This window comes from Nansenia antarctica (assembly GCF_963989245.1).
Source record: "Nansenia antarctica genome assembly, chromosome: 5".
NCBI lineage: Eukaryota > Metazoa > Chordata > Actinopteri > Argentiniformes > Microstomatidae > Nansenia > Nansenia antarctica.
The window spans coordinates 36,602,436-36,618,834 of record NC_137690.1 but is presented as its reverse complement, the minus strand read 5'-3'; the positions used below and the strand labels follow the sequence as shown (position 1 = coordinate 36,618,834).

The 16,399-nt window shown below is 41.5% G+C and overlaps 1 protein-coding gene across 1 annotated transcript in view; it reads left to right on the top strand.

The window, feature by feature from the left end:
* The window catches only part of LOC308158006 (E3 ubiquitin-protein ligase KCMF1-like), a gene marked incomplete at its 5' end in the record, with an annotated part of 43,510 nt that extends 37,720 nt beyond the window's left edge, over nucleotides 1–5,790 (top strand). Inside the window, one exon of the mRNA XM_080531599.1 lies at nucleotides 1,528–5,790. Within this exon, the coding sequence (XP_080387725.1) occupies nucleotides 1,528–1,795 (268 nt within the window). The 3' untranslated portion in view covers nucleotides 1,796–5,790. The remainder of the gene's footprint in view (nucleotides 1–1,527) is intronic.
* Between the last annotated feature and the right edge of the window lie 10,609 nt (nucleotides 5,791–16,399).

Genomic DNA, 16,399 nt, shown 5'->3' with positions numbered 1-16,399 from the left:
CAGGGTTCATCCACATGTGTAGGTGTCAGGGTTCATACACATGTGTAGGTGTCAGGGTTCATACACATGTGTAGGTGTCAGGGTTCATCCACATGTGTAGGTGTCAGGGTTCATCCACATGTGTAGGTGTCAGGGTTCATACACATGTGTAGGTGTCAGGGTTCATACACATGTGTAGGTGTCAGGGTTCATACACATGTGTAGGTGTCAGGGTTCATACACATGTGTAGGTGTCAGGGTTCATACACATGTGTAGGTGTCAGGGTTCATACACATGTGTAGGTTCTTATTGCTGAGCCTGGAATGATATTTGGTTTTAATAATGTTCATAGTGGAGAAAGCTTCACATTGCCGCTTTTAATAATCGCCACGGTCTCAGAACATAGGAGACAAACTGGTTTTGAACTGCCTGTGGAAATAATGAACATGTAAGAGTCTGTCCATTCTTGATTAAGAGCTCTATTTTCGCTGTCTACTTTTCTCTCTTTAAAGCACGCCATGTGAAATTACTTTTCTGTGACTCACTTATTTCTTTGACCATTGTCTCTCGTCGCGTCTTTCCCCTGTGTGTATATCTTCACTCACTGACTCCAGCCACAATGATTATCGGAATGCACAGATTCCATTGGCTGAGTAGCATCACATGAGATGATTTACAACTCATGAAATTGGTCTGAGTTTCCTGGACTGCTAAACAAGGGCCATAAAGGCTAGAGAAGCTGAGCAGATTAAGATAGAAATGCTCCGTCAAAATGTAATAGTTCTCAAGGATTTATCCGTTATAGGTCCGGATTCGGATAGGACGGCATCTGGGTCCGGACCCGTACCGAGGTCCGCCTATTAGTGACCCGTGGAATAGAGCCTCATAGATCCCTTAATATGACACAGCCTCATAGATCTCCTAATGTAAACTAGTAACCCAAACGTTGGTGAATTGATCTTAACACATATGTATTGATCAATGAATAATCCATAGCTCTCCAATCACTTTCTGATGTAAGTAGAGGTTAATAGAGACAACTGACCCTGGACCAATGTTGACATTGAGATGTGCACTTTTACAGCCTTGTGGCAACAATCTCGAAGTGATTTCAACACTTGTTAGGCTTGCCGAGACCAAGACCAAGATTTCTGGGCATCAGAGAGATTTAAATGTTTGTTTTTTGTTAATTATCAGTGTGTAAAGCAAAGCACAGACGCTCTTTGGCTGCTCCACTAGTGGCTCTCTTGAAATCACAAAAGAGTTGAGGTAGGCCTACTAGGTGAGCTACAATGGGTTTGGGAAACCTGCTGACCTGCCAAAGGCTTGCACGAATGACTTCACAAAGTTCACTGACGCTACAGATATTTCAGGAAAATCACCTCCCAGATAGGAGTAAGAGATGTGGTAACTTTTTGCCCTTCCTTTCTAATAGACACGGTGGCATTTTATTGCTTTACCGTGTCCAATCATGTGATGCATACAGGAGTACCTGGGAGAGGGTTCTGATTTGTCTGTCACTCACTTCCTCCTTTTGTGGCCCTCAGGCTGAGCGAGCCGCGGCTGTCGGAGATGGAGCGGCAGGTGTGTGAGGCCCAGTGGGCGGACCGGAGCCTGTTTGTGACGGAGCTGCTGCTCTCCACACTGCTGCCCGACCAGAACGCTTCCTCTGAGGACGAGGATGACTACGACGGACAGCCACGGGACTTCGCCGACTTTGGGGCCATGGGCTGTGTGGAGGTCATGACCCTGGACGTGGCACTTGAGAACCTCAACCTGAAGGAGAAGAAGGAGCCCCCAGCCCCTCCCCTTTGATGACACGGTCACCACCACCCTGATGACACGGCCACCGACACCCTGATGACACGGCCACCACCACCCGGCTTATTGCGGTTGCTCTCCTCTGTGTCTGTCAACTGGCAACGGATAAAAAAAGAAAAAGACTGCAGCTTTTTGGCTTTGTTTTTATTTCTTCTTTTTTGAGGGGGTGATTTAGAGCTCTGTCTCCCACCCCCTGGCCCCACAGATTGACTACATTGAACAAAGGAGCAAGACGTGAGAATGTGAGAGAAAACGACATGCACATAAACATGCATATACAGTGCCCTCTTGCAATTATTGGCACCCCCCAAAAAAGGGTTATACACATTTGACCTTTTGGTGAATTAGCTTAGTCACACTGACATTTTTTTTAAAACATCCAACCTTAAATGTATTCAGAGAAAAACAAACCTGTCATCAAGAAATCATTATTTTTAACAAAATAACGTGTGCCACAATTATTGGAAAATATTATGAGCAAAATGTAACTGAAGCATTTTTTCCATTTATATTTTACTTTTTTAAGTTGATCAGTGTGTTTAGGAACTTTCAAGCAGTAATCCATGAATTCCTGTTTCACTGGGGTATGTGACATTAAGCTAATTCACCAAAAGGTAAATATTTTATAACCCTTTTTACTCAACTTTAACATGCTAATAATAATTGTGGAAGGCACTGTACAGATACTGTGTGTGTGTATATATATGTACGTGTGTGTGTATGTGTGTATATACAGTGCCTTCGGTAAGTATTCAGACCCCTTCACTTTTTCCACATTTTGTTGTGTTACAGACTCAATTTAAAATGGATTAAATTAAAAACAAATGCCATCAATCCACACACAATACACCATAAAGTCTAGGGCTGGGTATTGCCACTGATTTCCCAAAATGAATCACTTACCGGTTGTTTGTTGTTTATTATATAGAGTGGGTACTTGGTTGGTGTTATGAAAAGAAACGAAAACTAGATATTGTTGACACAATAAGTTTCATTTTCGAAGCCCTTCGAGTCTGCAAGTGGTTTATGGTTTCACCAGCTGGCGTCACATGTCATCAACAAATCACTCAATATGTTGAACAGAGTCCATCTTAATGCAAGGATAATAGTTCATGTCATTTTGGAATCAATATCTTTGTTTTTATAGTGTCTCTGATTTGCATAGGAGTCAATTACACACTGTGTAGATCAGATATTTGCACATACAGGAAATTGACCTGGTGAGGTTGGTGCATAGGACATAAAAAAACAAAACAATATATAAGCAAAAATAGATTAAAAACACAATGGCAAAAGGCAATAGAACAATAATTATGTAGGCTGTAAATTAGGGTAATGTAAAACTAATATAAATTACATTTTGTGTATGTGTGTGTGGGGGGGGGGGGTTGTGGAAGTCCCAGAGTCAATGAGAGGCAGAGGGCTTGTTTGTGAGGCCCACTGCCATGTGGAAGAAACTGTTCAGGTCTTGAAAGACCTTGAAAAGAGGTGTTGACTGGGGTGGATCAGCGATGATCTTTCCTGCTCTCTTACTGGTCCTGTAGTGGAACAGGTCCAGGACAGATGGCAGGTTGCAGCCAAATAATAATGACCAAATAATCCGCTGTAGTCTGCCTCTGTCCTTGGCAGTGGAGACAGTGAACCAGATGGTGATTGAAGATCTGAGGATGGACACGATGATGGACATGTAGAACTCGACCATCACTTTCTGTAGCGTATTGAATTTCTTCAGCTGCCGCAAGTAGAACATCCTCTGTTGGGCTTTCTTGATGGTGGAGGTGATGTTCTTAGTTTAACTCCAGGTTGTTCTGGCTGCACCAGGAAGCCAGGCTGTCAACTTCCCTTCTGTAGGCGGATTCATCCCCGTTGGAGATTAATTCAATGAGGGTTTGACAGAAGGGTGGCTAGAGGTGCAACTGTTAATGTAGAGGGAGAAGAGTAGAGGAGAGAGGACACAGCCTTGTGGGGCTCCAGTGCTTATGGTCAAGCATGCCCAGCCGCACGTGCTGCTTCCTGTCTGTCGAGCTGGGATGATGGTGTTGAATGCGGAGCTGAGCACACAGAACAAACAGGATCCTGACATAGGTGCCGGGGGAGTCTAGGTGCTGGAGGCCTGAAGTGGAGTCCCATATTAACTGTGTCGTCTACAAACTGGTTGTCTCTGTAGATAAACTGCAGTGGGTCGAGGAAGGGTTTGATGATGGCCTTGAGGCGCTCAAAAGTCTTCATGATCAGAGGTCAGGGCGACTGATCTGTAGTCATTCAGGCCTGTGATCCTCGGCTTTTTGTAAACAGGGATGATGGTGGATGTTTTGAAGCAGACAGCTAACTTGCGTTCAGCAGTGAGCTGTTGAATTATGTCTGTGAGCACTGGACATCTGCACAGTGCTTCAATTAGAGGGGGAGAACATTCTTTTAATTTAATCCCTTTAAATTGAGTCTATAACACAACAAAATGTGGAAAAAGTGAAGGGGTATGAATACTCTCTGAAGGCACTGTATGTGTGTATATATACACATATACATATGTATACACACACACACACTCACTGAACACTTTATTAGGAACACCTTCTCATTCATTCAGGTGGTGTAATGGTGTAGGGGATTTTTTTTCTTGGCACACTTTGGGCCCGTTATACCAATCAGTCGTTGCTTTAATGACTCAGCGTATTTGAGTATTGTTGCTGACCATCATGGCCACAATACCCATCTTCTAATGGTCGTCTCAAACATTTCATGAACTTGACAATGAGTTCAATGTCCTTCAGTGGCTTTCCCAGACACCAGATCTGAATCCAATAGAACACCTTAGGGATGTGGTGGAACGGGAGATTCTTGAAAGTGCACCTGAACAATTGGCAGGAATTGCGAGATACAATCATGTCATCATGGACCAGAATCTCAAAGGAATGTTTCCAACATCTTATGGAATCTTATGGACTGTTTTGAGGGAAAGCCCTACCCTGTATTAGTATAGTGTTCCTAATAAAGTGTTCGGTAAGTGTATATATGTGTGTACACTACCGGTCAAACTTTTTAAAACACCTACATTTTTACAGTTTTTATTGGAATTTAGCTAAAATGCAAAAATGTCTTCAACAAATCACTCAAGTTGAATTGAGTGCAAGGATAATAGATCTCTGATTTGCATAGGAATCAATTACACACTGTGGATCAGGTTGTCATTACAAACTGAGCAAATGGAGAGGAACAAAACTGCTCAGGAATGCGACCCTGAAGCCTGTGGAGATAATGGCTGAGAGGAAAAAGCACAGACGATGGGACATCATCTCAGTCACTCTACAAAAGTGGTCTATAACCAACTGGCCAAAAAGAAGCCCTTAATGGAAAATAATCTCTGGTATCCATAATTGTGTTTGCAACAATGAATTCAAGTGATACAGTAAAGGAAGTGCCTGGAAATGGGTTTATTTGGTTTGACTACAAAGCATTAAGTTTAGTGCAAATCCATCACATGCTATGCAGTTTCTGCACCATCTCTTGTGTGAAGAATAGTGGTAGCTACATCATGTTATGGGTATGTTTGTCACTGACAGGGACTGGGGAGTTTGTCAGGATCAAGATAAAACTATGACATTTGCTGAGTTAGTGGTGACATCCTAATCTACACAGTGTGTAATTGATTCCTTTGCAAATCAGAGACCCTATAAAAACTAAGATATTAATTCCATACATAAACTATTATCCTTGCTTTAATTGGACTCAATTCAACTTATTGAGGGATTTGTTGATGCTATTTTTGCAGTTTAGCTAAATTTCAATCCAAAATGGAAAAATGTGGTGTTGTAAAACAACACACACATAGATAATCACTATAAAGGAAATGAAAGCTGATAATCAATTCCACATTTTAGCAGGTGAGCGTAGGTAGCCTTTTGAAGAAGTCCATCCTCACACAAGGAGAGAAGGCAGGTGGACTCTTCTCTAACAAAAAGCTGCTTGTGTATTTACGGTTATTAATAAAAAACTGCTTGGATGGATTACCACAACTTTGGCATGAGCTTATTCACCGTGTGCCCATTTTTAACTGCACTCTAAAAGGGTCTCTTCTGTTCCAGAGTTGTCTACTCTGTTAACCTGCTATGGATATGGGGCATCAAATGCTACACAAATTACAGTTATTGCAATAGACTGTTAATCAAATTGGGTTTCAGTTATATTAAGCTCCTCCCCCAGTGTGACAGCATTTATCAGGGTCATTATGTCCTTGCTGTGGACACTTTGAATTAGCATATTCAGATAAGCTTCATACAGTATACACTACATATGTATTATGTAAAGAGGAGGTAGATAAGAGGATATGGAGGCCAAAAGAAAAGTGTATTACCTTTATCTGATATCACAAGGCCTGTAGAGGGAGTGTTATAGATGCAGTACTGGTTCAGGCCTGTAGAGGGAGTGTTATAGATGCAGTACTGGTTCAGGGGTGGGTGTCAGAGGACGAGATGCTATTCTCTCCATTGCTCTCAAATGCAAAGATCATTCAACACTTGACTTGTGGAGGAAAGACTCCTGTACATTTCTACACATTTCTGTGTGAGAAGACCTCTGTATGCCTCCACTGCTACATTAGGATGTTTTTGGCTTTTGGAACAGCCAAAAGACAGGGTAAACCTTTAACTTGGAGGACAATGAAATAGTTTTGGATGGAAATTAATTTATTCCTGTGGTTTAGTTGTGTTTAAGTTACTACGCACTGGCATGTACATCATAGTATGACTACTCTACACTGCGTGCACAATTATTGTAAAAAATGTATTCCTCAGGATTCATTTTATTGTTGAACAAATACAAAGCTCTAAGTCAATCCAAAATGTTATTGAACCTCAAACGTGAATGTTTAACATAAGGAAAAGTGAGTTTGGTCTTTCAGCTGTAGCTCAGCCAGGCAAGGTCGGCAGCTCGGTCGGTTGAGGCACTGAACCCCTAATTGCTCCAGGGTCCTATCCTACCCCTGGCCTAGAGCATAAAATACATTTTGTTGTACTCTGTGCAATGACAAAGGTTGAATCTTCTTAAAGTGCAGAATTATTAGGCAACTAACCTATTCAAGTGAAATTTGCACCAGATGTTGGTATTAACTCAAACAATCCAGACAAAAAATCTAAACAATAAAGTTATGTGTAATAAAGTGGAATGAAACAGGAAAAAAGTATTGAACACACTAACTGAAATTAATTCAATACTTAGTGGAGAAACCTTTTTGTTTATAATGACAGCTTCAAGGCGCTTTCTGTATGAAGTAACTAATCGCCTGCAGTATTCAGGTGTGATTTTGGCCCAGTCCTCTACACAGATTGTCTTTAAATCTTGAAGATTGCGGGGGCCCTCTTGTGAATCTGGATCTTCAGATGCTTCCACAAATGTTCAATTGGGTTGTTCAAACAAATTGATTGTTCCTTCAATGATATGATACGGATAATGCTCCCAATGGTGCTTACTGGAAGTTGTGAAATACGTCTGTAGACAATTCCATTTTACTTGTTTTGTAACAATCTGGTTGCGAAGGTCTTGAGACAGCTCTTTGCTTCTACCCATCATTAGACGTTTGTTGTGTGGCACCTTGGTAACAAAAAAACCTTTTATAGACCATCAATATATTCTAACCCAGCTGACATTAATTAGCACAGATTGGAGGTAGAGTTGCCTCCTAATTAGTTATGGCTTTCAGCTGGTTCCTTGCCTTTTCTTGCTGTGGTGTAGTGCTTTTTCTTTCTTTTTTCCCTGTTTCATTCCACTTTATTACACAACTTTATTTACATATGGACTTTAATGTTTAGATTTTTTGAGTTAATACCAAAGTCTGGTGCAAATTTCACTTGAATAGCCTCATTGCAAATACATTTGCGGAATAAAATGTTGATGTGTTCAATACTTATTTCCCCCACTGTATATATATATTTTTCTAACTCTGGTCCGATCGTTTCGATTAAAAAGGTTTTTGATTTCTGGTTTTGTGGGGAACACTGGGATATTTGGTTTTTAATTCTATTCCCTCGTGAATCATGTATTTTATCGACCCTTGAAACAGCCCGTTGAGAAAAGAACCAACACAGAGGCATGCTAGAATGCCTTTAGATTCAAATCTGTGTTGTATTTTTAGCAAATAAAACTTCCATGACATGTTTCGGAGACCCCAGATACCTACATTAACTTGTGGACAAAGAGCATAAAAGGTTTCCTTTAAAAAAAAAAACGTTTAAGTCCAATGTGGTTCCCTTACCAAATTTAGGAGCCTAAGACAAAACACTAATTTGATACGACAGTGACTGCCCTCTACCCTCCATTAGTTTCCGATCTGTGACACTAGCTCTTGTTCTTCTCCATCCATGGTGTTACCCTGGAGACCTTTAATGCCAGCCCAGTGCAAACTCAGCAGGAAATGTGAAATGCCACTCTTGAATGAATAACCCTTAACAAAGAGCTCCAAATGCCAAAACACTTAATTGTTCTGTATATAACACACACATACATACATCTAAAGCCATGGTTACTTAGATACTGAGATGTGGAACAACTCATTACAGATTTTCTCAATCGCTTTCACACTAACATAAGAACTTGAGACACAATGACCAACACCTGAAACTGGTGTATCTTATCTCACACCAATTCTGCACAAATACAAACGCATTTCCTGCTTTTCACTCATTTTCAGTTCTAAACCACACAGTTAACAACACACTACACACAATCCTTGGCACAATCTTCATTGATAAAATGTGAACACAGAAAACACTGCCATTCAGAATGCTTAACTCAAACCACCAATCACACAATCACACTCCTCATATGGGCAAACACCTATTGCTTTTCAATTAGCAATCATAGCTTTAGCAATAAAAGGGCCAACGGTGAGATCTCCTGTGTTGGAGAACAATAGATGCCAACTTTTCAGAGTGAGGTAGAGCGAGGTGTGAGGGTCAGAGGAGGAGGAGGACGAGCATGACATTGTTGAGGTTCCTGACCAATGAGGGGGTAACATCAACATGTGCGCAGCTATAAATCACCAAGGCGTCCTGCATCACAATTCAACCCTTGGCCCCTACAATAATGCCAATCTCATCACTTTGCTGGACACACGACACAATATTCTCAACCCAGCTGAGCAGATCGATAGCCCAGGGGCCTCATTCATAGAACGTGCTTAGATCAAATTTTGATCTTACCCGTGTCGTACGTAGAAAACCACGTCAACGTAGTGATTTATACAATTTCAACGTGAGTCAATTTGATCGTGGAAACGATCGTAGCTCGACGTTGAGTATTCAACTTGCTTACGCACATTACCTACTGGTTATGCGGAGTTATTACAGGCATGTGAGCCGCACTGGAAAAACGTTGCCTACTGTAATTCATGCGAAGTTTAAGTGGCTCGTAATAAAATTAACGATGTTGTTACATCGTAACAATATAATATAATACAATAGAAAAAATGGGTTAAATTCAAGATTTAAAGGGAACTAATGTTTATGATTGTATTTCAGTCTTTCTTTATATCCCTCCGGAGCTGTATGTCTCTCTTCAACATGCCTATGCCTTGCCCGGCCACGCGCTAAATGATACTGGATTTCGAGTTGAGTCGGGATGAGGGGGAATGGCACCCCCCCTGAAATAAAAACAGTCCAAATCATCCCCCTTCTAAAACTGCCATCCCCCCTTTCCATCCCTTATGTCATTTTATCAATGAACGTGGTATTACTGCCCTCTCCCGCTTCCAGACGCACGCCTACCCTATAATATAGTATTAACGCCCTGTGATAGCGGCTCAAATAGCGGCTGAATGAAGCCAAGTGCTATAATATAATATAATACAGACAGTATACAATATTGTCAGTATTGTCTGTCTGTATTATATTATATTATAGCACTTGGCTTCATTCAGCCGCTATAATTGAGCCTCTATCACAGGGCGTTAATACAAACCTCATTCACCTGCGTTCAATTCCAAGTATGTTTGGTATTTATAGAAGGAAGCACGTACGCAACTTTAAACCATCTCAGCCCGTTTTATAAATAATGCTTACGTCCGTTTAGAAAAATGTGCTTACGTGAAAGTCAAAGATGACGTTCAAGTACTTTTTTATGAATGAGGCCCCAGAGCAGCCCATGCAGGTACGTTGTCGTCTGGGACAACATACGTTTCCACCGGGCTGCTCTGGTCGCAACTGGTTCATCGAACACCCACGTTTTTCTGTTCTTCATCTGCCGCCTGTTCTCCATTTCTCAACCCTATTGAGGAGTTTTTTTTTCAGCTTGGCGTTGGAAGGTATATGAAGCAATGGAGGTGGCATGGTGATTTACAGCTGCTTGAGAGTATCTGAACCTTTTTACCATGAAGTCTTTATTTAATCAGAACATCAGGGGCCTCATCTTTCACTTTTTACACATGTTTCTAAACGGACGTAAGCATTATTTATAAAACGGGCTGCGCTTGTTTACAATTGCGTATGTCTGTCGTTCTATAAATACCAAATATACTTGAAATTGAACGCAGGTGAATGAGCTTTGTATTTACGCCCTGTCATAGCGGGTGCCGACACCAGTGACCACTCGGTGAGCTTCCCGTCTTTGAAAACGAGTCTATAGATCTACTTGAATCATTGCATGCATTCAATTGGATGCAGAACTGGAGAGGGACAGGCGCATGGGACTGCCATGTACCATATATATATATATATATATATATATATATATATATATATATATATATATATATATATGCCATAGCCTATCATACCTCCGTTTTATATTGAAAAATATGATGATAAATACATGTGGGACGGAGGTATGATATGGCAGGTGTGTGGTGCGTGGTCTCGCACACCTGTCTCAACTCGTATTATGAGTGCTTACCATCACCAAATGCGCTCGCCAACTAAAGCACTTGATTACCGTTGATGTACTATACTAGTCCATAAACACAGTATGGGAGAACTTGGTGATAAGCATAATACCAGTTGACTCAATTAGACATAATAGGGGAGGACGGGGTTGGTCGTCACACTTTTTACTGTTATTTGAATCCCTCACAAACTGTATCCTTTATAGATTCCATTTCCCGTGTAAAGGAAGTCTGAAGTGTCAGGTAGTAACAGTGGCGGATACAGAAAGTGGCTGATGGGTAGGCCTGGAAAAATCTGGGTGGGCCTGAGTGAAACTCATCACCGCACGTTTTAGACCTATGTATGAGCAGCCAGATGGATGGAACACAACCGGGCTCGCGATCATAGGCGCCGATTTATGTTTCTGCCCGTGGGTGCTCGAAACATTTGGGTACGACCAACACGCATGCACACAAAATATTCGCAGGGACTGGAGGAGATCACTATGCAGACCATGAAACGAACGGAAAATAAATAAAGTACCTGTCTACCCAATGCAACGGACAGCCAAACAAGTTATTATAATACACACGCAAGGCATTCAAGCGCACGCAATTCAATGAATTAACCAATAACCATCAACTATGGAGGACCAAGTCTGACAGAATTAACAATAAATATATATTATAGGTACATAAATGAATGTATGAACAAATAAATGAACGAATACACACTAGGATCCTCTGTGATATTCCTTGAGCAGACAATTCCGCAGTTTCCACAAAGCCTACTGCTCGTTCTTTAATTACCCCTCCATGAATGAATCGAATACAGACAGCAACTAGCTCGCGCTTGGATAGATCTTTATACTCATCCGCAAGTATGGCATAATATGTGGATTGCTCATGCAGTTCAGACTTTATCTTTCGAATTAGCAGTGAGGCTGCAGCCTCAAGCAGCTCATCCTGAATGTGATGGCTTAGGAGCGTGGCATTTCGAGGCAGTTCCTTCAGTCTATTTTCAATTTCTGGATCATATTTTGACATGAACTTGAATAGCTCCAAGAAATTACCTTTATTGAGCGCCTCTTCCGTTTCTCTGTGACCTCTAAGTGGAATTTCCAACTTGGCACACAACATAGCAATGTCTAACACAACTTTAACGTGTTGCCGGTTTCGCTCTATGAATGAAACGGCATCACCGTGCATTTGATTTAACACTGTCCCACGGCTTTGGGGTCCATGGCTTTGCCCATCCAACTTGGTGAGGGCAACAGCATGCGGCTTGCTAGACTCGTGTTTGTCACAGGCCTGCCGGAGACGTTTCCAATTTTTGTATCCATCTCTTATAAAAGTGAACTCCGTGTGCGCCTCTGGGAAATGTCGACACACTTTACAAAAAATAGCGTCTCTTTCTTTACTATATTCCATCCACTTGAACTTCTCGTACCAATTTCTACTGAAGGAGCGCGATTTCCCATCTATTACAGTGGTAGTAGGGAATGTTACCAGCTTTGGTTGAGTGGCTGGTTCCTCCATGGCTGACAGATCCGACGGTGTAGTCCTACCAGTTCTTCACAAGCCGGTGGCAATGACGGTCGCAAGACAAAACTATTCACATTACAGTTAGTTAGTGAAAATTAAACTTTAAAAATATTTTATTATTTAAAAATATGTATTTTTATGAATCTGACTGGGTGGGCCAGCTGTCAATCCCATCCATAGATCCCACCCATAGATCCGCGCCTGGGTAGTAATGGAGTGCCCTTACTCTCCTTAAGATTATTCTGTTCAGAAGATGTGGACCGTCAAATACGTGTTGTGCACTTGTGACAACCATCCCCATTGTGGGGTTGGTTGTCACACACTATGGGGTTGGTTGTCCCTATGTTATTTTAATGTTTTTTTTTATTTTTAAAAGATGAACATTTTCAGAACTGAATTTAAAAGTTTAATTTCAGTGAAATACATCACTTAACATCAACTTAACACATATTAACACATCTTAACATAACACCAACAATGAAACATTTTTTTTTTTAAATCTTTAGGCCTATAACACATGTGACAAGTAACCCCAAATAGAATGTGATGACCAACCCCAACTGGAATTTCTTGCTAGCAACAGGGCTAACAACCATTGAACAACTAGCTAGCTAGCTAGAAACAATCTAATCTATAGCTTTCCCTTTATACTTTTTAATGGTAATAATTGTTTTGTTATAAACCCATTATGTAAAAGCATAGAAGAAAAATAATGAAGTGCTGAATATTTACAATTTGACATGAAAAACACAAAACGTCCTCTCACCTCAAGTTGAAGTGTCTTATATCCAGAGAAGAAGATGTAGCTGAATCCTGATCTCAATTCATAGCTTTCAGTCACGTGGTTTCTTCCCTAGCAACCACCAACCTGACGGGCAAAAAGTATCATAGCAACATCGCTCAACATGGCTGCCTACTATTTAGACCACCTCACCCATGAAGAACTATCAAGATACACGACGGTGATAGGAGTGGAGGATTGACACCATTCAAATAGTGTTGGATTCCCTGTCTTCTACTCTATCCGGACACGTTGGAATTATTATCATAACCCCCGGAGAATCAAAGTTATTGACCTGCAAAGGGTGCCTCCTTGACCGGCTTTTCCCGTGAATAACACCGGTTATGGAGGTGGTACAAACATAATACTATTATTGCTAAATTCACCATCAGTATACGGTCATTTTGAGCCCTTAACCACCGCGCTGACACCCCGAGAAGATATACTTTTAATATTAAACTCGATCAACCGGGCGTTCACCGGCTGCTGGACGAAACTCCCAACTCCCGCTGTCAGCGAGGCGAGGGAATATTTATATCCGGGAATCCACTCCTTGCTGTGTCCACGGTGATAGGAGTGGAGGATCGACTCCATTCAAATAGTGTTGGATTCCCTGTCTTCTACTCTATCCGGACACGTTGGAATTATTTTCCTAACCCCCGGAGAATCAAAGTTATTGACCTGCAAAGGGTGCCTCCTTGACCGGCTTTTCACGTGAATAACACCGGTTATGGAGGTGGTACAAACATAAGACTATTATTGCTAAATTCACCATCAGTATACGGTCATTTTGAGCTCTTAACCACCGCGCTGACACCCCGAGAAGATATACTTTTAATATGAAACTCGATCAACCGGGCGTTCACTGGCTGCTGGACGAAACTCCCAACTCCCGCTGTCAGCGAGGCGAGGGAATATTTATATCCGGGAATTCGCTCCTTGCTGTGTCCACGGTGATAGGAGTGGAGGATCGACTCCATTCAAATAGTGTTGGATTCCCTGTCTTCTACTCTATCCGGACACGTTGGAATTATTTTCCTAACCCACGGGAAATCAAAGTTATTAACCCGCAAAAAGTGGGTTTTGCCCGTGGGTTTTGCCCGCAAAAAGTGCCTTTTGCCCGTCAGGTGGGCGTTCCACTATGCTGTGACGTCACATGAAAGCTATGAATAGGCTTGTTTCAGTACCAAAATGTCATTTCGCGACAGCGCCATCTAGTGGCCGAAATATGATGAGTGTGACAACCAACCCGTGTGATGACCAACCCCTTCCTCCCCTATATTATGCGCTCTGCGCTGCGGGCTATGCAGTTTTTTGAAGGATTTTCTGTACGCCCATCCAGATCCATTGTGTATGTCAAAATGTTGATATGGACCCATATGATAGAAAATAACCTTATAACAGGGGCCTCATTTATAGAAAGTACTTAGATGTCACTATCAATGTCGTAGGCCTACGTAGAAAACCACGTCAACGTAGTGATTTATACAATTTCAACTTGAGTCAATTTGACCGTGGAAACTATCGTAGCTCTACGTCGGGTATTGACCTTGCATACGCAAATTACCTACTGGTTATTACAGGCATGTGAGCTGCACTGCCTACTGTAATTCATGCAAGTGGCTCGTAATAAAATTAACAATGTTGTTATCAGCTGAGAAAATTAGTTTAATTCAAGATTTAAAGGGAACTGATGTTTATGATTGTATTTCAGTATTCCTTTATATCCCTCCGGAGCTGTCTATCTCCCCTTCAACATGCCTAGTGCGTTCCACAACGGACCTTGCCCGGCCACGCGCTAAATTATACTGGATTTTCTCCGGTATCTGGGAGATAAAAACAGTCAAAATCATCCCCCTTCTAAAACTGCCATCCCCCCTTTCCATCCATTATGTCATTTTACGTGGTATTACTGCTATTTCAAGGTGCGAGGGGGCACGCACACATGCAATGACATGTTTACCAAGTCACTGACACTGAAGTCACTGACGCTGTGGGGATGCTAAAATTGTCCTCATATGATGAAATCCACCACCTAGTATAAGCATTTGCCTGGTTAGTTGTCATGATCAAACGTTACAAATGCAACTTACCGAGAAGCCACCCTTCTCTGCCCTCTCCCGCTTCCCTAACCACGTGGCTTAATTCAACCGCTATAATTGAGTCGCTATCACAGGGCGTTAATATAAACCTCATTCACCTGCGTTCATTTGACCTGCGTTGGTATGTATAGAAGGAAGCACGTATGCAATTTGAAACAAGCGCAGCCCGTTTTATAAATAATGCTTACATCCGTTTAGAAAAATGTGCTTACGTGAAAGTCAAAGATTATAATGCTAAATACAGAGGAATCCTGGGGAATCACAATGAATCTCGCCTTTATCACGCCTCAATTTAGAATGATTACACTGTGGTGGGTTGACATAATTCACCCACGGAACTATGGGTTGGGGAGTTTGGTTCCGCACGGAGAGTTAAGTGTGTGGTACCCAAGTTTGTGTTTTCTTGAAGCATGTGGTAGAGACTTGTTCATGTCTGTAAATAAACGTTTAGCTGTGACATTCGATACACCGCCTCCGACTCCCGTCTCTCGGCACTACAACACCCTACAATAGCCTAATGGCATATAAAGGAAGACTGAAATACAATCATCAGTTCCCTTTAAATCTTGAATTTAACTCATTTTCTCGGCTGTGTTGTTTGAGTGCGGCTCACATGCCTGTAATAACTCTGCATAACCAGTAGGTAATGTGTGTACGCAAGGTAGAGCTACAATCGTTTCCACGGTCAAATTGACTCACAATGACATTTTATAAATCACTACTTTGACGTGGTTTTCTACTACGACACGGGTAAGATCAAATTTGATCCAATGTACTTTCTATAAATGAGGCCCCAGGAGTCCCACCCGAACTCTTTCCTAAAGATCTCTCCTTCAACTGGTTTATTTGGTACCCAATTATTTACCCACCGGATTCTACTTACCTACTTGAATTAACCAATGCAACTTGGGCTTCACTTATTTTTGCACCTGCACTTATTTCTTTATAATAAACCAACATATGGAATTGGTAAATATAAACCTGTTATGTCAAATAAAAAATACTGGTTCTGATTAAATAAAGATTTCATGGTAAAAACAAAAATAATCAGTAATTGCACAAGGGGTTCACATACTGGCAGCATTGTGGCTGCTGAAGGATCAGGGCTGCATTCGCCATGCCAGACGATACTTTCCTCGCTGCTTGGCCAGGGAGAACATTACCTGTTATGTCGATGAGGTCCTGTCGCCTTTGTGTAGAGTATATGCAGAAGGCTTCTTTTATTTTTCTTTATTGTTTGTTCTGTATGAACACTTTACAAATCCAACTGTCATTGCTGAGATGTGTACAGTATTTCAGAATTAAAAAGAAAAACATTATAT